Source organism: Mesocricetus auratus, unplaced genomic scaffold (genome assembly GCF_017639785.1).
Source record: "Mesocricetus auratus isolate SY011 unplaced genomic scaffold, BCM_Maur_2.0 Super-Scaffold_100008, whole genome shotgun sequence".
Taxonomy (NCBI): domain Eukaryota; kingdom Metazoa; phylum Chordata; class Mammalia; order Rodentia; family Cricetidae; genus Mesocricetus; species Mesocricetus auratus.
Window position 1 is genome coordinate 69,453,397 of NW_024429192.1, and position 23,866 is coordinate 69,477,262.

At 50.8% G+C, this 23,866-nt stretch overlaps 1 protein-coding gene across 10 annotated transcripts; it reads right to left on the reverse strand.

Moving 5' to 3' along the window:
• Positions 1-204: 204 nt before the first annotated feature.
• Vwa5b2 (von Willebrand factor A domain containing 5B2) lies at positions 205-17,281 on the reverse strand. 10 transcript variants are annotated; one of them, XM_021228129.2, is made up of 22 exons: positions 17,149-17,281; positions 16,560-16,648; positions 15,951-16,181; positions 15,606-15,754; positions 15,359-15,526; positions 12,545-12,776; positions 12,239-12,396; positions 11,363-11,494; positions 11,017-11,141; positions 10,511-10,666; positions 9,810-9,920; positions 9,524-9,732; positions 9,317-9,428; positions 8,597-8,782; positions 4,967-5,138; positions 4,568-4,881; positions 3,825-4,014; positions 3,373-3,726; positions 1,584-1,721; positions 1,425-1,505; positions 1,121-1,350; positions 205-1,034 (listed from the first exon to the last, which is right to left on the reverse strand). In XM_021228129.2, exons 4-22 carry the CDS (start codon positions 15,742-15,744, stop codon positions 486-488), a joined length of 3,756 nt encoding a protein of 1,251 aa, XP_021083788.2. In that variant the 5' UTR covers positions 15,745-15,754; positions 15,951-16,181; positions 16,560-16,648; positions 17,149-17,281; the 3' UTR covers positions 205-485. The 10 variants fall into 10 exon arrangements, with proteins under 10 accessions (XP_021083788.2, XP_040607006.1, XP_040607007.1 ...); XM_040751072.1 differs by having other exon boundaries at positions 15,951-16,648; XM_040751073.1 differs by having other exon boundaries at positions 15,951-16,690; positions 17,149-17,228.
• Between the last annotated feature and the right edge of the window lie 6,585 nt (positions 17,282-23,866).

The following is a 23,866-nucleotide window of genomic DNA, read 5'->3' on the forward strand; positions in this document are numbered from 1 at the left end:
TGAAAACTCATCAGGTGCCAGGCGGTGGTGGCCCACACCTGTAATCCCAACACTTGGGAGGCAGACGCAGGCAGATCTCTGTAGGTTTGAGTCCAGCCTGGTCTACAGAGTGAGTTCTAGGACAAGCCAGGACTGTTTCACAGAGAAACCCTGTCTTGGCAACCTCCCCCCCCTCAAAAAACAAACAAACATAAACCCAACTCATCAGGCATCTTAAGAGGCACTTTATTGCATAGGATTTGGGGCTGTAGCTCTCTCCTCTTCCATTATCCTATAGAGAGCCCAGAGCACATGGGAGGGGGCATGATGTGGGAGAGAGAAGAGAGCACAGGCAGGCACTTTCTGTGGTGGCAAGGGCATTCTGGGGAAGGGAATGAAGCAGTGAAGGACAGCAGACACCAACTCTTCTTTCCCAGCACCAAGAGGTTGGCCCTGGGTGGCAGTGACTTTGTGTTGGGGGTCGCTAGCCAGAGCTGCAGGCAGACTTATACATTTGCAGGGCTGTAACACAGCAAGTGTAGCTGCAGATTCTGGTCCCAGTGTCGCAGTAACAGGAAGAGCCCCCGGGCAGCAGCTTTGAGAGCAGTCAGATCAAGGCCATCAGGCAGGTGTTGGGCCCTCAGCCAGCAATCAGCTTTGGAAGCCGTCAGTTCCCACTCACCAAAGGCAGCTGCACAGCGGTGCTCCAGCCATGCCAGGGCCACTGCCGTGGCCCAAGTGCGGCCCCGCAGGTCAGAACTGCCCTGCCTTTCCATTCCTTCTGAGACCTCAGTATCTGAGCCCCGTCCACTGTCCACCTGGCCTGGACCCTCAGAGCCTGAGCTGGGGGACGGGCTGCAGGAGGCCGTGGCACTGTCACCGTGGCCGATTCCAGGGCCCAGAAGTGCCCAAGGAGATGAGGCCGAGGTGGGGCTGAGGCTGGCGCGGTGTGCGGCAAAGGGCGAGGCTCGGCACAGGCGCTCTTGAGGAATGCACACAGCAGCACAGAAGGGTTCATCCAGGCGGAAGGAGCCTGGTGCCTCCTGCAGCCGCACCTGAGGAGAGAAGAGGTGGGGGGAGAGGGGAGCTAAGACAGAGCTCTGGCTCCAGAGGTGCCACCCTCCACCTCCCCAGTCCTCACCAGAGGCAGGTAGTCATGGTTGCTGCCATCACTGTCGCTCTCACTAGCCTGGCCCTTGCTGGAGCTGCAGAGTCTGCGGTGACGACTCAGGCTGAGCCTGGAAGTGGCTGAAGGCTGGCGAGGCAAGCCATGATGACCTGCAGTAGGAGATATGGGCTCCCCCAATGCTGACTTGGAGTTGTCATTTAGATTCCGGTTCCAGGCACCTGCAGAAGAGCCTCCCTGATGCCCTACAGTAGGGTCACCCAATACCAGCAAGAGGCCCGAGCCTGCTTGTGCCCAACCCACCGCATTTGAGCCATACCTTTAGAGTGGGCTGCCGTGGGCAGAGGAGCTGTAACTAGATGGTCTTGAGAGGCAGAAACGCCGGAGAGCTCAGCTGGATCTGCAACACAGGAGTCAGTCCCACTGGGTAGCCAGCAAGGTGAAGGTCACACCCTCGAAGTCATCCGGGGGCTTGTACCTGAACTCCACACCTGCAGGCCTCCAGGCAAGACCTCCCTGGTGGAAGCATCTACAGCAACAGGGCAGGTAAAGTGGGATGGGGCAGAGCTGGCCTTGCTCGTCTGCACGGCTCGTAGCCAGGACCTTTTGACTCGGCCTGTGAAGCAAAGCCAGCAGCATGCTCAACTCCATCATCTATAGAAACCCGTATAAAAACACTGGGAAGCCGAAGGTGGCCTTATCCCAGCATTCAGAAGGCCAAGGCAGGCTAACATCTGAGTTCCAGGCCAGCCAGGGCAACAGGTCTCAAAACCAACCAGAATGTTCCCACAGCTTCTCCTGGCCCCCTTTGAACATAGAGAATGGCCAAGGATGGTCCGGACCACAGCTCTTTCCAACTCTGACAAGAAATAGACTGAATTTCCAACCTAGGACCAGGACCCCCTAGTAACCCAGAAATTTGGTAGTCTAGAGGGACCGCCCTGCCTTTGCCTTCTCAGTGTTGCAATTACAGGTGTGCATCAACACATCCACATCCAGCTTTGTGTGTGTGTGTGTGTGTGTGTGTGTGTGTGTGTGTGTGTGTGTGTGTGATTGGCATGTAGGGAGGAGGCTGGGCACAGGCAAGTTTTAGAGTACCCAAGGGTATTAGACTGTCACCACGGCACTTCAGGGAGGCTCTACTTTTGATAAGGTCTTGTGTAACCTAGGTTGACTCAGAACTCAATCTTCTTGACTTAGCCTTCCGACTCCTAGGGTTTCAGGCATGCGCCAGACACCCAGTACTGTGCACACTGTCCACCACTCATTTCAGTGCCGTCCAGAACTTTCTGCAAGTTTGACAAGTTCTGTCTGCACAATCCAGCATGGTAGTCATTAACCTCCTGTGACTGTTGGGTACTTACAGTGTGGCCAGGGACAGTGAGGAACTGAGGTTTTAACTTGGACTTTAATAGTCTTGAATGGAAGGTTTATTTTCATGTTACACTCACTGTTTATTGCAAGATCGTGCTGCCTTCCATTTTGACTGCTAGGAAACTTCCTAGTATGTTGTATATCTTGTAATATACCTTTATTTATATTTCCCTCTCCCTCCCTCCCTCCCTCCCTCCCTCCCTCCCTCCCTCCCTCCCTCCCTCCCTCCCTCCCTCCCTCCCTCCCTCCCTCCCTCCCTCCCTCCCTCCCTCCCTCTCTCTCTCTCTCTCTCTCTCTCTCTCTGTCTGTCTGTCTGAGACAGGGTTTCTCTGTGTAGCTTTGTAGACCAGGCTGGCCTTGTACTCCCAGAGATCTGCCTGCTCTGCCTTCTGAGTGCTGGGATTAAAGGCGTTCACCACCACTGTCCTCCTTTATTTTCTTATAGTTTTGGTTGTGAGCCTAGCCTTTAATGGCTGAGCCATCTCTCCAGCCCTACTTTATTTTCTTTTAGCATTATTTTTTATTATCATCTTATGTATGTGAGTGTTTTGCCTGCATGTGTATCTTTGCACTATATATGTGCTGGTGCGCATAGAATTCCTAGAATTGGAGTTACAGATGGTTGTGAGCCACCATGTGGGTGTTGGGGGTTGAACCTGGGTCCTCTGAAAAGCAGCCAGCATTCTTAATCCCTGAACCATCTCTCCAGCCCTAGTTTCCTTTATTTTCACTTTTTCTCATTATTCTGCAAAACTTCTTACCTTGTCAGTGTATTGAGTCCCCTCAAATCCTTTGTGACAAAATAAGGCAGAGTGATTTAACACATAAGACTATACTTTCACTATTTTCTGTTCCAAGCCTTTGTGCCTGAGCTGTGTCTACTGGCAACTTACCCTGCTCACTTGTGGCCTCTCCTCTTCCACGGAGAGCCAGCTGTTCGTTGTCCCGTACCACGGAGGCTGCTGTCAGCCGGTGGAGTGCCTGATCCCATGCAGCCTCTCTTACTGGGACTGATGCAGGCTGTGAGCCATCCCCAGGATCCCAGAGCTCCTCCAGCCCTATACCCACCTCCCAACACATTGGTTGTTCCCCACACAGAGCCCGGATCACCACATGACAACGTGGAGCCTGTGGAGGCAGAGGCTCTGCTGGAGGGGCTGATTCCCCATTGGCTGGCACAGCCTTGAATAAGAAAGATGGTTCCATCAACATATCCCAGTCCAAGGGGGCTGGGGAGAGCAGGTTTCCTGGGGAGAGATGTCAGGGACATATGCAACACCGTGTACTGTGCTCCACGTCCCCACAGCTCTGGCATCAGAAACCCAGTGTCCCATCCAACCCTTACCTGAATCATCTAGGCCCTGACCCAGCTGTTGTCCTGGCTCAGGGCCTGTTCCATCTGGTATTGCATCTAGAGAGGGATGCCGGGGTCTACCAGGGACTGGGTTTGTCCGGCCTGAGGGAGATGAGAGACTTCGCCCAGCCAGAGCTGCTCTGTGCCTACGGCCCAGCACCTCAGCACTCAAGGCTCCCACCTGCGTGTGAGATGCAGAAGATTACTAGTCAAGAAATTCAGTTTCTGGCCACCATAAACTTGGCAACTGTTCTATGTCATCTAAGTGTATTTCCCACTTTGGGTTGTTTCTTGATTCTCTATATATGCAAGAATCTCTTGTCTTTTTTTTTTTTTTTTTTTTTCGAGACAGGGTTTCTCTGTATTGTTTTGGAGGCTGTCCTGGAACTCACTCTTGTAGACCAGGCTGGCCTCGAACTCACAGAGATCCACCTGCCTCTGCCTCCCAAGTGCTGGGATTAAAAGCGTACGCCACCAACTCGAGGCCTGAATCTCTTGTCTTTAACTTACTTCTTCTCTTTGGCATACCTTACTTTCCTAACTCCCTCTCATAGCCATTCTGACTCTGAGCACCCATAATACCATGACCCTGTGTTCATTAGTGGTTGTGACATCACGGATGTAGATTTACCTATCTATGTCTCTAGCTAGACTCAATAATAAACACTGCACACAGCGGATGGTAAATAAATGTTTGCGGGATATGTGATAGATGAACGTGTGCTAGATCTCACCTTGAATGGAGCTGGTGGAGGTACAGGCAGGGGGCAAGAGCGGGAGGCTGCAGGTTCCACCCAGGCCAGGCTTCGGCAGCCCTGCTGAGAAGGGGGGTCCAGGGGGAGGCTACCATTGGGAGAGCCAGGGCCCTGGGAGCCTGGGGACTCGCTGCTGCAGGTGGAGCCTGGGCCTGGCTCAGGGCTGGCAGAGCAGTGGGTAAGCACGTACTGCTCCCGGATGTATGAGGACTGGAAGATGCGACGCCATATGGCTGTGTCAGCTGAGGGATTGGGTCCAGGACCTGTGCCTGGGTCCGTCAGAGCTTCCATGCCTATTGGAAAGCAGGAGAATGAGTCCAGCCCTGACCGTTCAGCTTGCCCTGTCCAACACAGCTACAAACGTGACAGGGTACTCACCCTGCTCTGAGTCACCTACACCCCATGGGCTCGACAGCTCTGCTGACACAGTGCCTGTTCTCAGTGGCTCTGTGGTGTGTGTGGGCTCAGTGCCAGGGCTGGTGACAGATAATGCTTCCTCTGGAGATGGAAACACTGAGCCACCCAAGCTCTGCCAACCAGGTTCTTGACCCTGAGGAAAATGATATTGAGGGAAAATTATACTAATTAATACCTTTTCCTAAGAATATATATATTATATATATACACACACACATATATATGTACATATATAGTTTTTTGTTTTTCTGAGAAAAAGCCTTACTATGTAGCTCTGAATGTCCTAGAATTCACTCAGTAGACCAGGATGTCCTCAAACTCAGAGATCCATGTGCCTCTGTCTCCTGAGTGCTGGGATTAAAGGTGTGCACAACTACATCCCATTCCAAGCATAATGTTAAGTCATAGCTAACAAGAAACAGGGGCCAGCAAAATGACTCTGGGTGAAGCACCTCCTATACAAACCTGACCACTTAGGTTTGAGCCCTGTAACCAATGTAAAGGTAGAAAGAAAAGAACTGAGTATACAAAGTGTATGGCACACATACACACACACACACACACACACACACACACAAACTCAAGTAAATAAAAGTGTAATAGTGCTTTAAAGGCCTCTTATTTATTATTATTATGGACATGTTTCTATATGTGTACAAGCCACAGTTCACTTGTGGAGGTCAGAGGACAACTTGCAGGAATTGGTTCTCTCCTACCATGTGGGTCCTGAGGATTGAACTCAAGTCATCAGACTTGGCAGCAAACACCTTAACACACTGAGCCATCGTGTCTCCTAGAAATGACAGGAAAGCTAGACCCATGATATCTCAACATGACTGCCTAAAGAAGACCTGAACAATGACAATACTAATTGTCAATTCTAGCGAAAAGGGGAGAAATCATACGCCCGTTCCCACTCCCAGACAAAGAACTACGGCAACTAACGTCTGCTGAGAGGAAAGATCAGTCTCTCCCAGGGATGGGTCCCTAACTGGTTATCCAATACCAAGTGGTCAGCCCTGACGTCATATGCACACAGCAACTTTAAACAAATTTAGCAGGTTGTATTTACATATAAGCATATAACAATAAAGAAAAAGGCCATCAATTTGAGGGGGGGGATGTTGGAGGAGTTGGAAAAGGAAATAGAAGGGGAGAAGTGATGTTATTATATTTGAATTAAAAAATTTAAAATATGCTAGGCAGTAGTGGCACACACCTGTAATCCTAGCATTCAGGAGGCAGGAGCAGGCAGATATCTGTGAGTTCAAGGCCAACTTGGTCTACAGAGCGAGTTCCAAGACAGCCAAGGACTGTTACACAAAAAACCCTGTCTCAAAAAACAAACAAAAAGTAAAAAAAAAAAATTAAAGAGAAAACAGGAGGCTAGAGAATTGTCTGCGGTTAAGAACACTTATTGGTCTTGAAGAGGACCCAGTTTGATTCCCAGCACTCACATGGTAGCTCATAACCATACATAATCCCAATCCCAGAGGAACTGACACCCTCTTGTGGCCTCCACAGGTACCAGCCTCACATATGGTACACATACATAGGTTCAGGCAACACACTCATAAAAAAAAATTATTGTAAAAAGGAGTTAGAGAGATGGCTCAGCCACTAAGAGCACTGACTGCCCTTCCAGAGAACCCAGGTGCAATTCCCAGCACCCACATGGCAGCTCACAACTGTCTGTAACTCCAGCTCCAGAGGATCCAACACCCTCATACAGACATGCAGGCAATAAGTAAAAACCAGCATGTTAACCTTGACGGTGATAAAGCTACAGATTTGGCCCTGAACTTCCTGGCCACCTGGCAAAGGGCAAACAGTCTGTTATGTGGCGCTCATAATCAAACAGGAGGAAGTGTACATAGTTCCTCTAGAGAGGGGTTTTCATAAAAAGTAACAGCTACATCTCAAAGCCCTTCTGTGTCCCAAGTATCCAGCCAAGAGCGATCAAGTCCTGGCTTCACAGCAACCTATGGCACACATTATTTGTGGCTGGAGAGATGGCTTAGAGGTGAAGAGCACTTGTTCTTGTAGAGGATCCAGGGTCAGTCCCCAGCATCCACATGACAGCTCACAACCATCTGTAACTCCAGTTCCAGGGGATCTGATACCCTCTTTTGATCTCCAAGGGCACCAGGCACACATGGGGAGCACATACATACATGCAGGCAAAACACTCATAAAATAAATAAATTCGACACAAAACAAAAAGCCGCATTATTTACATGGGAGGCAGTGGACTCAGGGAGGCTAAGTGACTTGCTTAAGTCAAATAGCCAGAAAGTAACACAGAGGGACAGGAGACAGCACAGACATGAGTTCCGTCATCTATCAGCAAGTGTGACCAGAAATGGCCAGGTGGTGCTTGCTTGCTTTTAAAAAGACTTTCAAGGCCGGGCGTTGGTGGCACACGCCTTTAATCCCAGCACTTGGGAGGCAGAGGCAGGCGGATCTCTGTGAGTTCGAGGCCAGCCTGGTCTACAAAGTGAGCTCCAGAACAGCCTCCAAAGCTACAGAGAAACCCTGTCTCGAAAAACCAAAAAAAAAAAAAAAAAGACTTTCAAGTTTTATTTTATGTATGAGTCTTTTGCATGCATGTGTGCCTATTCACCATGTGTGTGCCTAGGGCCCAAGGTCACAAGAGGGGGTCGCACCCCCTGGAACCGGAGTTATGGATGATTGTGAACCACCATGTGGATGCTGGGAACTGACCCTGGGTCTCCTATAAGAACAAGTGCTCAAGCCGGGCGTTGGTGGCGCACGCCTTTAATCCCAGCACTCGGGAGGCAGAGGCAGGCGGATCACTGTGAGTTCGAGACCAGCCTGGTCTACCGAGCGAGTTCCAGGACAGCCTCCAAAGCCACAGGGAAACCCTGTCTCGAAAAACCAAAAAAAAAAGCCAAAAAAAAAAAAAAGAACAAGTGCTCTTAACAGATGAGCCATCTCTCCAAGCCAGATGGTGCCTTCTAAAAGGCACTGTGTGAAGCAGTTTTAGGTGCCTGCTACCAAGCCTCACGACCCACATGGTAGATGGAAAAAACCAACTCGCACAAGTTGTCTTCTGACCTCCATATTATGCACCACTGAGAGCATGCACATTCATGTGTACATGTATACACACATAAATAAACAAGTAAATGTAATTTTTTAAAAAATGCTAAAAGGAATGGGTCAGGCAGTGGAAGTGCACACCTTTAATCCCAGCACTCAGGAGGCAGAGGCAGGTGGATCTCTATGAGTTCGAGACCAGCCTGGTCTACAGAGCGAGTTTCAGGACAGCCAGGGCTACACGGAGAAACCCTGTCTCAGGGCTGGAGAGATGACTTAGTGATTAGGAGCACTGGTTCAACCAGAGGTCTCAGGTTCAAGTCCCAGCATCCACATGGCAGCTTATGGCTGTTAACTCCACTTCCAGGAGTACCGTATACCCTCTTAGAGATATACATGCAGGCAAAACACCAATGAACATAATTAAAAAAAAAAAAGGAAAGGAAGAAAGAAAGACCCTGTCTCAAAAACACAAACAGAAAGAATGACACAGGTCTCCAGCTCCCGAAGGCCCACCCAGCACATTCCTACCCCTGGAGCACGGGACCGGAAGCCATCCACCCTGAAAAGTGAGCAGTAGCCAAGCAACTGGTCCCCAGGGTAGAGTGCTGGGATCTCCCGGGGGGTCAGCAATGCCTCCACAGCATCAGGCACAAACCAGTCCACAGAAACATCACTCAAAGCAGGTTCCAGCGCCTTTCGCAGAGCCTGCACCAGCTGCAAGGGGTGACAAAGGACATGGGGGAGGGGCATGGGGGAGAAAGAGATGTCACAAACAGAGCAGGCAGGGTGCCCTTCTCCCAGTGTCCTCTGCACAGCCCTGTGCTGATGGGGTCGGGAGAAGGAGTTGGGGTATACTCAAGCAAAGGAACTGAGGGCTCCCTCTGAGTTTTGTCTGTCTCCTGGCCTGAGCTTTGTCACATGGCTGGGACAGACTTAAGGGGAGGCTCCTTTCAGGTCATAACAGTAAGATTTGGGGGCTGGCCAGAGGCTAGATGTCCCCATACCTCTGACCTTCAGCAGCCCCCCCTCCTGGTAGCATCAATAGTTCTCCTAGTTGGTTTCTCGGGGAGAGAGACTGACTAAAAAGAAGTCCCTGTGAGAGGGATCACAGGGCCTGACCAGGCTCTATTTCAGATTCCATTTATAGTTCTGGAGAAAGACCCCCCCCCAGTAGATAAGCTAGCATGGGCTCACACTCACCTTAGAGCACAGGCTCACACTCACCTTAGAGCACAGGCTCACACTCACCTTAGGCTGCAGCCTCTCCCCAGGCCTCAGGAAGTGGGCCTGACCCCTGCTGAGGACAGACAAGCTGCGGAGCAGCTGGTGGCAGGCAGGTGCCAATGCAAAGGAGAAGCACCTGACAGGAAAGAGGAGCAGCTGTGACATTCAGGAGTATCTTAGGGGTATCAGCCTTAACAGAGGGACAGCGAGTTACACCTGCCCACTCCATACCTGGCTGTCCCTCGGTGCCACCTCATGAACTCCAGGGCTCGGTGAGTAGTGGCAGCCCCTGGTGAGGCAGCCGTGATCAGGAACAACTGTCGTGGATGGGCCCTGTGCTGGGGTTGCCCCAAGGCCCAATTCAATACAGCCAGCACATCCGGGGGGCCACTCACAGCCTGGAGAGTCTCAATGCTCTCACAGATCCGCTGCACAGTGCCCTGGAGAGAAGAGACTTAAGCTAGGCTGAGCTGGGCTGAAGCATCTCCACAAAGTCCCCAAAGCCTCACATACTCACATCACTGCAAGGCTGGCTCTCGGGGAAGAGTGGCTGTACCGATGTCCCAAATGTGGCTAGGTTGACAAGCGTCTGAGCTGGGAGGGATTTTACAGCCAAAACAATGGCATCCTGGGGAAAGCCAGGAGGAAAGCATGAGAGGCCCCGCTGGCACTGGTGGGGAACAAGGCACACCAGATTGTTTGTCTTCTCTAGGCTATAATTAAACAGGGGTCTGGCTGAGGTAATGAGAGAGGCCCTGAGCCTATGAGGAAGTGGGTCCCTGGGAACACAAGGGAGCCTTAAATTAAATGAGAGACTCTGCTAGAGCATGTGTGTGTGAAGCTCTTGTCTCTGTGCCTGCCTTCAGAGGGGACCTGTGGAGAAGAGAGACTCTTGAGCACCAGGGATGGTGGCACACGCCTTTAATCCCAGAGAGATCTCTGTGAGCTCAAGACCAGCCTGGTCTACATTGTGAGTTTCAGGACAGCCAAGCCTTATATGGAGATTCTGTCTCAAAAAACAAAACGAAACAAAGAGAGTGGCTCTTGGAGTCTGGGCGCGACACCGGCGTAGGTATGGAGTAGACAGAGGTACAATCGGGCCTCTTTGGTAGACAGTATGTTAAGGAACAAGGACACCCCTGACCTCAAGGGGCTGCCCCAGCCTACCCCAGCCTGCTGCCATGTCCACCCCATGCCCACACGCGGATCCCCACAGGCCTTGTGGACTGCGCAGCTGCCATCTAACAGGAAGAAGAGCTCCCGAGTAGCTGCACTCAGGTGTCCAGGCTTGGAGCTCAGGTCTGGGCAGAAGCTCAGCACCAGCACAGGGTTCAGCAAGATGTCCTTGTGGAAACGTCGCTGCAGGAACCACACCTGAGCACGGGGGGAGCCCAAGTTAGCCTAAGCCAGGGGCAGCGGGGCTACATCGCTCCAGGTGGGCCGGAGACCCAGCCTTGGGGGCTTTTTCTATCCCATTCACCTAGAGGGGGCTCTTTTTTGTAGCTATCGAATGACATCATGGCTACTGTCTGCCTACGTTAGAGCTGCCACCACCCTCAGAGACCGGTCCCAGAAGGATTCATGCAGGGCTTCCCGGGACTCTCGGCTACCCTCTGTGAGAACATGCTGAGAACAGAGGCCCCACTGGTCCTGTCACGGGACCGAGCTGCCTGCTTCTCACGTGCAGTTTTAGCTAGCCCCGGAGCCTAAGCTCATAGCCATACCTGCCGTTCCCCATCACTGTCTCTTCGCTGCAATCTCTGAAAGTCATGGCGGGCCCTCACCCGTGCCTCGTACTCTGCTGAGCTCAAGCTGCCAGCCTCCAGCATCAAGTGTGGCTGATGGGGTTCTGAAAAGGACACCCGGCCCTGTCAGCTAATCCCTGCCTCTGAACCCCAACTGTCCAGCCCTCTGTCTTCGGAGGACCCCTGAGGGTCCAGCCTCTCTGCCTCTGGGGCCATCCTCCGAGATGACCGGTCCATCTTGCCTCAGGTTCTAACTGTAACTGAAAACTGTTTCCCACATCGTTCATAAGCACGCCAGGCTGTCCTACTGTGTGCCCCATCTCACCACTGGGGTGCAACAGGATCTCCAAGGCCCGATCACATCGATGGCCCTCTGCCAGTGTGACACAGATAGTGGCTGCAGAGCTGGCATGAGGGAGGGCATCTGCGCGCAGGGCATGAGAGGGGCTCTCCAGGCCTGAGGGACACAGAGATAACCATAAGTAAAAGTCACTTCACCCCAGGTCATGATGGCAATGGGGCAGGGACTGTGGCTGGTTTAGCTGTGTCCCAAATCTTATCTGCAGGCTTATATAGCCTAGGAAGGATACATCCGCTTACGAGGGCTAGAATGAGGGTTCCTAGTTCTGTGCTCGAGCTGGTCAGAGGGTTACATATTTAATTAGCATCTCCCCACCCCTTGCACAAAGAAAATCTACAGGACCACTGCCACTGTTAAGTACTGTGCTTGACATGGGCAAATGGAGTAGTATATAAATGAATTACACTGATAAAAATAGTGTTGGACGCCAGGCGTTGGTGGCGCAAGCCTTTAATCCCAGCACTCGGGAGGCAGAGGCCGGTGGATCTCTGTGAGTTTGAGGCCAGCCTGGTCTACAGAGCGAGTTCCAGGACAGCCTCCAAAACAATACAGAGAAACCCTGTCTCGAAAAACAAAAAACAAAACAAAACAGTGTGGGAGCCAGTCTGGCACAGACAGTAGAGCCAGGAGGACCAGGGGTGCAAGGTCATTCTTAACTACATAGCAAGTTTGAGACCAGCTTGCACTATACAAAACCCTGTCTCAAACAAACAAGCAAGCAAAACCAAAAATACCAATCAGAGGTTCCGAAGACAGGTCTCTCTCTCACCCATGAGTTGGGAATTATTTCCCAGGCTACCACACTGAGTAGGGTGGCTAGGCTAGGCCAGATACACCTACCTGCCAACAGACACGGCCCGGTCACCAGCATCTCGAAGGAGAAGGTATATGGAGCAGGACAGTGGGCAGGGCCTGAGAACACGTCTGGAGGGGCACTTGGTTGCTCCCAGGTCAGCCCTTCCTCCTCAGGGCTGCCTACCCCGAAGCAGCTGGTGGGGCTAGAAGGGAGCATGAAGAAGCTTATGGGGCGACTGCGTAGGCAGCCCCGAGGGCTGCCTGACCCCCCTTCTTTACTCTGTCCATCCCCTGGGGCCCCCTCACCCTCACCAGACCCAGAGAAGTTGAGGGAGCGATGAAGAGAATCACCATAGGCCCAACCTGTCGTCACAGAGCCCCGGAGACCTGGGGGTCCCTGGCAGGCCTGGCTGGGCCAGTGGGGTGAAGACAGTGGGCAGGGCCACATGCATCACCCCATCAGGCCTGGAGGGCAACTCCCAGCTGCTGCACAGGGTCACGGTCATGGTACCAGCCGCAGCAACGAGGCCAGTGGGCAATACCAGCGTGGATTGGGCTTGGGCCACATCCAAGACAAGATGACCTACGACAAGTAAGAGAGGGGTCAGAGAATACCAGGAGCAGGGAGGATGGGGGAGATAGTGGTAGGGGTGGATACTGAGTGACTACAAAGTCTGGTAAAGCAGGGCTTTGTGTAGTTGGCAAGGCACACGAGACAGGGTGACACTTGAGGTGAGTGAGGTAAGACAGCCAGGCTGACAGAGGAATCTGGCTGTCAACAGCAAGAGCACCGTGGCATCGCAGTGGATGGAGGACTGAAGTGAATGGCTGTATCCATTCCTAACGTCTCGGAGGCCCTTCCTTTGCCTGTCTGTCCCTTCCTGCTCAGTCTGAGTTTGCACTCACCCTCAAGAGCCTCTCCCGTGGACGGACACCTCCCTCTAGACTGGGACCTGATGTGTTCACAAACCCTCTACTCACCAAAGCTCCAGCCCCTCCCCCACCCAGGGCCCACTAGGGTGGCTCCCGAAGTTTCTTCCTTCTGAGGGAGGCTAGGGAAGCGACATGCTTAGACGCAGTATGGAGGATGCAGAACAGCGTTCACATACAGAGCACAGGGTCTCTTTAGAATGCAGGCTTCTTAGAAGTCTGGTGGGGTTAACAATCACCACTGCTGCTGGGTGTGAGTACCTGCTACCCAGTCCAACCTCAGTGTACCTTCACAGCCCCACAGAAATCATTTGTTCACCCTTCCCAGAGATATTTGTTGAGGAAGTTAATGGAAGAAAAGGATAAAAAGGAAAATAGGTACGAGAGAGAGAGAGAGAGAGAGAGAGAGAGAGAGAGAGAGAGAGAGAGAGAGAGAGAACGCTCCCAGAGCATGGTGCCTCACACCTATAATCCCAGCATTCTTGAGGCAGGGGCACGTGGTTCTTTGTGAGTCTGAGGTCAGCCTGGTCTATATAGTGAGTTCCAGGACAGCAAGGGCTACTTAGTGAGACCCTGTCTCAAAAACATTAAAACAGGCAGAGGCAGGCAGATCTCTGTGAGTTTGAGACTAGCCTGGTCTACTAAGCAAGTTCCAAGACAGCCTCCAAAGCTACAGAGAAACCCTGTCTCAAAACATCAAAAAATGCCGGGCGTTGGTGGCGCACGCCTTTAATCCCAGCACTCGGGAGGCAGAGGTAGGAGGATCTTTGTGAGTTCGAGGCCAGCCTGGTCTACAGAGCGAGTTCCAGGACAGCCTCCAAAGCCACAGAGAAACCCTGTCTCGAAAAACCAAAAAAAAAAAAAAAACCATCAAAAAATAACACAATAAAAACAAACAACAAAGTGGGTGCTGCTATCCACCTATCTGAGGACTGACAGAGTGAGAAGAACAGAGCAGGGGTTTGAGCCTGGGCTCTGTGACTCCTAATTGTGTCATCTGACAATTCTCTTGGGAGCCCTTAATTTCCTCATACATAAAATGGAGAACACAATTATAGTTCAGAGATTATGGTGAGGAATGAATGAAATAATGAATGCAAAGCACCCAAAATTCAAGGGCCATGGTCATCACTTCCGTTACCAATAAGAGACTGAGGGAAACAATCCACATCCTATACTCCTTGTATGGAGTGTAGATCATGCAGGCTTCACAAACTGAAAACTACTTGGGGTCCTGTATTGCTATCATCTTTGTTTATGCCATCACCCCTAATCTCCACTTCACTAATTCCTACTCTTCCAGATAAATGCCTGCTTCTCTTTCTGGAACATTCCTGGGGCCAGAGCCCAGATCTTATTCTTGCTTCAACCTGTCTGTGAGGCTTAATCCAATTCTCTACACCACTGGATTCTTACCCATCCATTTTCTCAACACCATCCATTTTCTTGCACAATAGTCATGTGGGCAAGAATCGAATGAGTATATAAATGGATGAACAAAACAGGATAAAACCACAGAGCATAAATAGCACAGGGTAGGACTTCCATCCCCTTCAGCACTCACTGGGTCCCTTTGTCCCAGGTTCTGTGTTAGGCGATGTCTAGAGATGATCAAAGCACAGTTCCTAACACAGGAGCTAAGACTCCAGGACACGGACAAGCAATGCTCCCTCTTAAGTGCTTCTGACTGAGGGAGAGTTTCTTGAGGAGGAGCATTTGAGTAGCTCTCTAAGAACCAGCACAATGGGCTAGTTAGAAGCGGGGAGGAAATTATACAGGGAGCTGTTGGTGAAGTTCTGGGTACTTGGTGCCATAGAGGCTGGCAAGTCAGAACCTGGTCTGTGACGCAGAACTTGTATTTGATTCAGGAACTAGTCAGTCACAGGTCACCGGGGACTCGGCTCAAGTGTGTAGCCTAAGAGATAAGGGACTGGAGAGTGCTCCTTTGCGGAGGAGTGCTCTCTGCCTCATCCTAAAGAGACTGTGGCCACCTGGACAGTAGGGGTAGTGCTTGCTGTGTCTTTCTGCCTGGCTGCCAACCTCAGACTCGGCCTGGGCCACTGTCTTCCAGCACCAGGTCCCCGTCTGGTGCCGTCCATGACTGTTGGATAAAGGGATGAATCAATGGATGGAAAATAAAATCAATGTCTGGAAGAAGAAGAAAGAAGACTGGCGGGAGGCACGAACTCGAGCTGTGGTTGGTCTTCGAGGGCGCAGGTTTCGGTTCAGACTCACCCTGAGAGCAGCGGCGGGGCGTAGTAGTCCCCAGTCCGGGGCCCAAAGCCCGGCAGCAGGTGGCCTGAGAGCGACGCCTCTGCAGCTGGAAGGAGACACGCCGTCCGGCTGCCTCGGCCTCGAAGCCAGATACCACCTCCGCCTCTGCCAGCGGGTACACGAACACGCCTGCGAGCCGGAGCGGGCAGATGCGCTGTTGAACCCCGCCTGACACTTGCTACCTCCCCGCGCCCGCACCAGGCCTCACCGTCCACCGGCTGGGGCTGCGGGTTGTGATAGGTGAGCCGGGCCCGCAGGCTGAGGCAGGGTCCCTTGGCATAGGCCCGGACACAGGAGTCGGTGAGCGGCAGCGGCGTCCAGCTGGAGGGGCAGTACAGGCCGGGCATGGTGCTCACCCTGCGTGAACAGGGCCTGGATGAGGGGTGCCCCTCCCTACGCTACCCAACCCTAACTCAGACTGGGGACTCAGGAGAGCAGGAGGCTGAGCCTGGAAACCCCCACCCGTCCCCTCTCCCGCCTCCAGGCAGACAGGTGGCCGGGCAGATAAGAAAGGGGATGCAGGGATGGCAAGATGGACATCCTTGCCCGTTACCTGGGTAGCCGGAGCTCAGGGCAGCTCTCGGCAGCGGGGGAGTGGAGGGTTAATGGTTAACCCTCCAGTCCAGGCGCCCGCCAGGCCCCCTGCGGCTGTGTCAGGAGTGTCCACAGCTGTTCCTGCACCTTCTCAGGGCCTCGTCACCGCCCCCGTACCTGCTCCCTTCCTCCGGGCGCCCCACGGCTGCCAGCTGTCGGAAGTGGCGCGTTTGGAGAGATGGAAGGTACTCTGGAGAGCAAAGGTTTAAAGGGCCAGCATCGTCCCAGGCTCCCCTAGCTCACAAGGGTCCCCAGGGCCCGGGTGAGACAAGGAGCTAGCTGGCTGCAGTCTTTTATCTCTCCTTGCCTTTCGAGACTGGAGTACTGAGAGAGGCTGCAGACTGGCTTGGAAGGTTGCAGTAGGAAGAACAAGAAAGGAAGGTGAAAACGCGTCTGGGGAAGTCAGATGCGCAGAGGCGTCGCGGCAGCGGGAGTCCATGTGATCTGTCTGGAGCGCCTCTCCCTGCCCGGGCTGGCCTGAGCCTAGATGGCTGCTGAGGGAGCCACAGGGGATGCTACGGGGTGGGTCTTGGGATCACCCCCTCCCTTTGGGTAGCCCAAGCCTCACCGTCACTTCTTGGCGGAGTTGTGGGCGTCGCGACCACACTAGAATGGGTGATGCCTCCTCTGGGCTCCAGGCTGCCCTTGTCCCTGCACCTGCGGGGTCCGATTCGGAACTACCGCTGAGATCCTGTGAGCCTGGAGACCGATGCCTTTCGGCCGCTGGTAGACCCGCCCGCGTTCCCAGGGGCCGCCCCTCCAGCCCGCCTCTGCCCCGCCCGCCACTGCGGTGGGGGGGGGGGCTGCGGCTCGACTCCTTCGGGCACGGCTCCGCCTGCGCGTCAGCCCAGGCCGGGGGAGCCAGGCCAGACTCCGCAGTGCAGAGATGGCATCCCAGCCGCTGCACGACCCCCACCAGAGCCAGAATGAGGGCTCCGAGACCCCACCTGTCTCCATCCTTCAGGAGGAGGTAGACCGAGCGGCCGAGTCGGCGAGCACACACCCCCTTCCCGGCACTGCAGTGGCTCACCCACCACCACCCCGCCCTTGGTGGACTGCCATCCACTGCAGTGACCCTCCCTCATAACCGCAGCGGAAACCTAGTGTCCCGCCATTTAAGCCTCGTTCCCGCAAGAAGTAAAATAGTTCTTAGTTACCTAGAAACCTCCCCTCTCGCGGCATGTGCCTTCGTTTTGTGTGTTCACTAAAGCGACTGCCTTCAATCGAGGCTCCCCACCCGGAAGCAGCCTGCCCTGCCCATCACTGCAGTTATTCCCTTCCTCTGTCTGCTGGGAGTGGGGAAGATGTGCAGGATGGCTTGCTTACTCAAGGGCCTTGACAGTGAAGCCTGCCAGCTTTCTCAAGGGTGTGGACTATTCCTGTCACAGCAGGGACCCCCGCCCGCCCCAATCCATCAGCATAGCACCTGAGGAAAAAGCACTGTTGCTTGAAAAACTGGTCCCTTGTTATTGGCAGGATTTTCGCGTGTTTGACAGTGTTGCACTGCGAAACGTTAGGAAATTCTGTAAGATTCTCCTCAGGACCATGACAGAAGAGTCCAAGAATCCTGGGAAGTGAGAGGAGGTATAGCACTCCTAAAGATGCCTTACTCCGGTTCCGCAAAGAGAAGGAGAAATATGGGTGGGAGCAGACAGAAAGGAATGGCTTCTTCAGCCAGACCCCCGACGTTTCCACGCCCCACTTTCTAACTCTATCCGGCTAAATCCAGTTCCCATCACCACACAGTCCTGGGAGCAACCCCTGCCTCTTTGAGCACCCGAACCCTCAATCCCAAACTTCTCTTTTGCTAGCAAGACAGACACAGCTTGGCTCTGCCTGCTGAGCCGTGTTCCTTCCTGCCCTGTCCCTCTTAACGTTTTGTTGTTGTTGCTTTTTTGTTTTGTTTTTGGCTTTTGGAGACAGGGTATCTCTGTGTAACAGCTCTGGCTGTCCTGGAACTCTCAGTATGTAGTGTGCTGGCTTCCAACTCACAGAAACATACCTGCCTTTACCTCTAGAGTGCTGGGATTAAAGGCATAGGTCACCAGTGCCCCTCTTTTTTTTTTTTTTTCCCCGAGACAGGGTTTCTCTGTGGCTTTGGAGGCTGTCCTGGAACTAGCTCTTATAGACCAGGCTGGCCTCGAACTCACAGAGATCCACCTGCCTCTGCCTCCCAAGTGCTGGGATACCAGTGCCCCTCTTTAAAAAATAAATAAAAATAAAGGATCTCACTCTGTAAACCAGGGTGACCTAAAATTTGTGGCAATTCTCCGACATTAGCCTCTCTAGTGAGGGGATTACAGGCATGGATGGACCACTGTAAGTTTTGTTCGGCTGTGAGATTGAAGTAAGGGGGTTTGTTTGTTTCACATATGGAGTCCAATAACTCACACTATTTGTTAAAAATACTATTTGGAGCCAGGTGGTGGTGGCACACGCCTCTAATCCCAGCACTCAGGAAGCAGAGGCAGGCAGATCTCGGAGTTCAAAGCCAGCCAGTGCTACATGGAGAAACTCTGTCTCCAAAAAGCAAAGCAAAACAAAACTATTTAGGAATGGCACCATGGGTAAGGTAAAAGTGCTTGCTGGGGCCTGGAGAGATGGCTCAGTGGTTAAGAGGTCCTGAGTTCAAGCTGTGCGTTGGTGGCGCACACCTTTAATCCCAGCACTCGGGAGGCAGACCCAGGCAGATCTCTGTAAGTTCGAGGCCAGCCTGGTCTACAAAGTGAGTTCCAGGACAGCCTCCAAAGCCACAGAGAAACCCTGTCTCGAAAAACCAAAAAAAAAAAAAAAAAGAGGTCCTGAGTTTAATTCCCAGCCACCACATGGTGGCTCACAACCATCCATAATGAGATCTGGTGCCCTCTTCTGGCCTACAGAAAGACATGTACACAGAACACTGTACACAAAATAAATGCCTAAATTTTTTTTTTTAAAGTGCTTTCTGGCAAACTTGACAACCTGGGTTTGATTTCTGGGACCCCATATAGTAGAAAGAGAGCATTTACTCCTTACTCCTATAAGGTATGTGAATGCTTCACCTACATGTATGCATGTGGATGACATGCATGCCTGGTGCCTCAAGGGGCCAGAAGAGGGCATCAAATGCCTTGGAACTGGAATTTTGTATGTCTGTAAACCGTCATGTAGGTACTGAGAACCCAACCCTGGTTCTCTGCAAGAACAAATGCTATCCCATCCCTCAGCCATCTCTCCAGTCCCAAATACATCAAATTTTAAAAAATTTAAATACTGTTTTTGGGAGCAAAGACAGGAGGATCTTGACTTTGAAACCAACCTTCACTATATGAGACCTTATCTTATTTTTTTTGAGACCTTATCTTTAAAAAGAAACAAAATAAATAAAAATAAAATGCTATCTTTTCCTCTATTGAACTGCTCTTGTATGTCAAAAATTTGTGGACTCTTGCATGTCAAAAATGGGATAGTGGCACAGCAGTAAAGGCACTGGCCACCAACCTGACAACCTGAGTTCTGTCCCCAGAACCTACGTGGTAGAGAGATATATACTGTATCACCATGTACCTCTACCCCACAAATATGCTCACAAAATAAATAAAGTGTAATTTTAAAACTTTTCAATTACAACTCTTCTGGTTATATTTAACTAAAGGTAGCTTTTGGTTTTTTCTTTTTAAAAATGTTAAATATTTATTTACTTATTCATTATGTAAACAATGTTTTGTCTGCATGTATACCTGCAGGCCAGAAGAGGATGTCAGATCTCATTACCAATGGTTGCAAGCCAATGTGGTTACTGGGAATTGAATTCAGGACCTCTGGAAGAGCAAACCACTGAGCCATCTCTCCAGTGCCAGCTTTTGGTTTTCTTTTCTTTTCTTTTTCTTTTTTTCCTTTGGTTTTTCGAGACAGGGTTTCTCTGTGGCTTTGGAGGCTGTCCTGGAACTCACTTTGTAGACCAGGCTGGCCTCGAACTCACAGAGATCTGCCTGGGTCTGCCTCCCGAGTGCTGGGATTAAAGGTGTGCGCCACCAATGCCTGGCCAGCTTTTGGTTTTCTATGGTGCTTAGATATTTATTATTTTGCCCATATGACAGTTTTGATTACTGAAGATAGATAAGGCAAGAAGTTATGTAAAATGATTCCTCTAGTCTAGTTTTTCAAAATAATTTGAATTATTTTAGTTCCTTTGCTTTCCAAGTAAATTTTAGAATAATCTTGATATACTTTTTGGGGGTGGCTTATATACACATTTTGGCCTTTTTCCCTCCCCCCTGACAGGGTATCTTTACAAAGCCTTAGCTGGCCTGGAACTCTTGATGTAAACCAGGCTGGCCATGAACTCACAAAAATCCCTCTGCCTCTGACTACTGAGTGCAGAGATTAAAGATATTAACCGGGGCTGGAGAGATGGCTAAGAGGTTAAGAGCACTGGCTGCTCTTTCAGAGGACCTGAGTTCAATTACCAGCAACCACATGGTGGCTCACAACCATCTGTAATGAGATCTGGTGCCCTCTTCTGGCATGTAGATATACATGCAGGCAGAACACTGTATACATAATAAATAAATAAATCTTAAAAAAAAAAGATATTAACCACCATACCTGGCAAGGTTTTAGCTTCATGAGACAGTTTTGCTAATGTAGTCCAAGCTGTCTTCACACAACAGTCTTCCTGCCTCAGCCTGTACCACAGAGGGCTAATCTTTTTGTTTGTTTTAGACTGGGTTTCTCTGTGTAGCCTTGGCTGTTCTGGAACTTGCTCTGTAGACCAAGCTGGTTTCAAACTCACAGAGATCTACTTGCCTCTGCTTCCAAATGCTTAAGTTAAAGGTGCTTGTCACCATGACAGGTGAAGGCCCATCTTCTTGCCTATAAATCTTTATGGAGGGGCTGGAGAGATGGCTCAGTAGTTAGGAATATTGGCTGTTCTTCCAGAGGACCTGGGTTCAATTCCAGTTCCAGGGCTTCTGACACCCTCACACAGACATACATATGGGCAAAACACCAATGCACATAAAATAAAACAAATCATAAAAAATCTGCTGGAGTTGGGGGGAAAGTTCAGACTGGACCTTTAGCAGATTCAGACTCAAAAGAGAATTATACTTTGGGCAGGGATTCTCTGCTCTGCAGCTGAGAGGTCTCCAGGCTGACCATGGAGTTTCTCATTGGCACAGATCAGATTCATCACCACACATTTACCAAACAAAGGATTCCTAGGGGGTGGGGAGGATGAGATGGCTAAGTGTGCAAAGACAGAGACAGTCGCCACTCAAGACTGGTGACCTGAGTTTGATCCACATAGACAGAGGAAGGAGAGAGCGGGCTCCACAGTCGTTTGTTTACTTCCCATGTTCATGATGGCGTGTGGCGCGCATGCCATCACACACACACTCACACACACTCACTCTCACACTCACTCTCACACTCACTCTCACACACTCACTCTCACACTCACACACTCTCACACACCACACACTCTCTCACACACACTCACACACTCTCACACACACACACACACACACTGTTAAAAAGGATGATAGTAATTCCACTGGAAAAGTGGCTCGGTGGCTAAGCGTGCTTGCTACTTATTCAGAGGATCAGAATTCGATTCCCAGAACCCACATGAAACAACTCACAATCCTGTCGTCCTCCAGCTCCAGGAAGTCAGGCGCCCACCCGCACAGTGCACAGACAAAAACACATACATAACAGTTACATAAATACATGAAATTAATTTTTAAATATTTTTACCACTTTTAAAACAATGTGTGTCTGTACAGGAGGTGTGGTTCTCCTGCAGCTGGAGCAATGTGGTTGCCAGCTGCCTGGTGTGGGCACCCAGATCCTTTGGATGAGCAATATGAGTTCTTAACCACCAAGCCACCTAGCCAGACCTAATCTTTTAAGATTATCTTATTTTGTGTGTATGGGTGTTTTGCCTGAATATGTCTGTGCACCACTTGTGTGCCTGGTGCCTGAGGAGGTCAGAAGAGGGCATCAGAGCCTCCAGAGCTGGAGTTACAGGCCATGTGGGTGCTCTAACTTGAATCCCAGTCTCCTGGAAGAATAGCCAGTTCTCTTAAATGCTGATCCAACTCCAGCCCCAAAATAAAATTTAAAAAAAGAAAAAGAAAGAAAGAAGGGAATGAATGAATCCAAGCCTGTTGTGGTGGTGCATGCCTTTAACCCTAGCACTCAGAATGCAGAGGCAAGTAGATCTCTGTGAGTTCAAGACCAGCCTGGTCTATAGACCAGTTCCAGAACATCCAGGGCTGTTACACAGAGAAACCTTGTCTGGAAAAATAAAAGAATACAGCTTCTGAAGCTGGAACTTCCAGAAGGACTTTCACCAGAAGACATCTCTACCACATACCCAGGGACACTAGAGAGTAGTCTTGCAGTGACATCTGAAGCCTGAGAAGCAGATCACAAAGCTTTGGTGACGTAGCACCTTCAGATTGCAAGGCACAAGTCAGCTTTTATTCAAAGGGAATATGCTTCATTTGTTTTAAAGATCTATTTGTATGTGTATGAGTTTTGTCTGCATGTAGGTCTGTGTGCCAGTGTATGCCTGGTGCCATGGATCCAAAAGAGGGCATTGTATATTCTGGAACAGGTGTTATAGATGGCTGTGAACTGCCACATGGGTGCTGTGATCTAGCCTAGGTCCTCTGGAAGAGCAGCAAATGCCCTTAAACACCAAGCCATCTCTCCGGCCTGTAGAGTAACTTTTAAACTCGGAGGAAACTAGACTTAAACACCAATGTACAAGAAATACAGAACCACCACCACTGAGGATGTGCAGGACTCTGCTGTTGCTTAGTGACAAAGAAGGATTCCAAACTTCAGATGCAAATTATTGTTACAAAATGTTGACCAGAGTACCTCTCCAGCTTTCTGTCTGACCTCGGCCTTGCAGGTTATGTAGATGATTTGTACTGTCTGCAGGGCTTTTTAATGTATGCAGGTTTAGTACCAATTTTTTTTTTCTTGTTTGGCTTTTTCAAGACAGGGTTCTCTATGTGACAGCCCAGGCTGTCCTGGAACTCATTCTGTAGACCAGACTGGCCTCAAACTCACAGAGATCCTCCTGCCTCTGCCTCCCTGCTGGGATTAAAAGCGTGTGCCACCACCTTCCGGCTTGCACCAGATTTTTTGCCTTTGTTTTTGTGAGACAGGGTCTCGAGTAGCCCAGGCTGTTCCTCTTGTCTACCTCCTGAACTAGGGTGACAGGCGTGCACCACTATACTTGGTGTGGTTTGTCTGAGTCAAGGTCTCATGTAGGCCTTGGCACTTCTGGTTTATGCATCGCTGGGGATGGACCCAAGACTTCATGCATGATAGGCAAGTGCTCTCTTACCTGAGCTACATCCCCTACCCTAGTAATTTTTATTACACAAAAGTAATTCTCCAAGCAATACAAATTAATTATAAAAGTAAGCTAGTAACTTATAACAGAATCCTGCAGATATCACTGTAGCCAAACAAAAGCAAATATCACCAATAACAAGATAAACTGACATTACACACCTCCTAATAAAATGCACAGAGAGCCGGGCGTTGGTGGCGCACGCCTTTAATCCCAGCACTTGGGGGCAGAGGCAGGCGGATCTCTGTGAATTTCAGGTCAGCTGAGGTGGCATAATGACACTAGTCTCAAAAGCAAGCAAGCAAAATGAAACCTGTTTAGAGTGTTTTCTACCTGGACCTCTTTTACTGCATGTCTGTAGACTTCTTGACTTTGTGAGAAAACTTTAAAATGCTAAGCAGCACAGGCTTTGGCAGTTGGCTCCACCCACTTCTCCAGTCCTGAAAGCCAAGACTAAAAATCGGGCCAGGTCAGAGGTGCCTGTGACCGGGAACTGCACTCAATCCCTAACTCTGGAA

Coding starts and splice junctions, on each gene's coding strand:
- Vwa5b2 (XM_021228129.2), bottom strand. CDS start 15,744: ATGCCCGGCCTGTACTGCCCCTCCAGCTGGACGCCGCTGCCGCTCACC. Junction 4,882..4,966: donor TGTAGGTGACTCAGAGCAGG/GTGAGTACCCTG, acceptor GCTTTCCAATAG/GCATGGAAGCTCTGACGGAC. Junction 4,015..4,567: donor CTCCACCAGCTCCATTCAAG/GTGAGATCTAGC, acceptor TCTCACACGCAG/GTGGGAGCCTTGAGTGCTGA.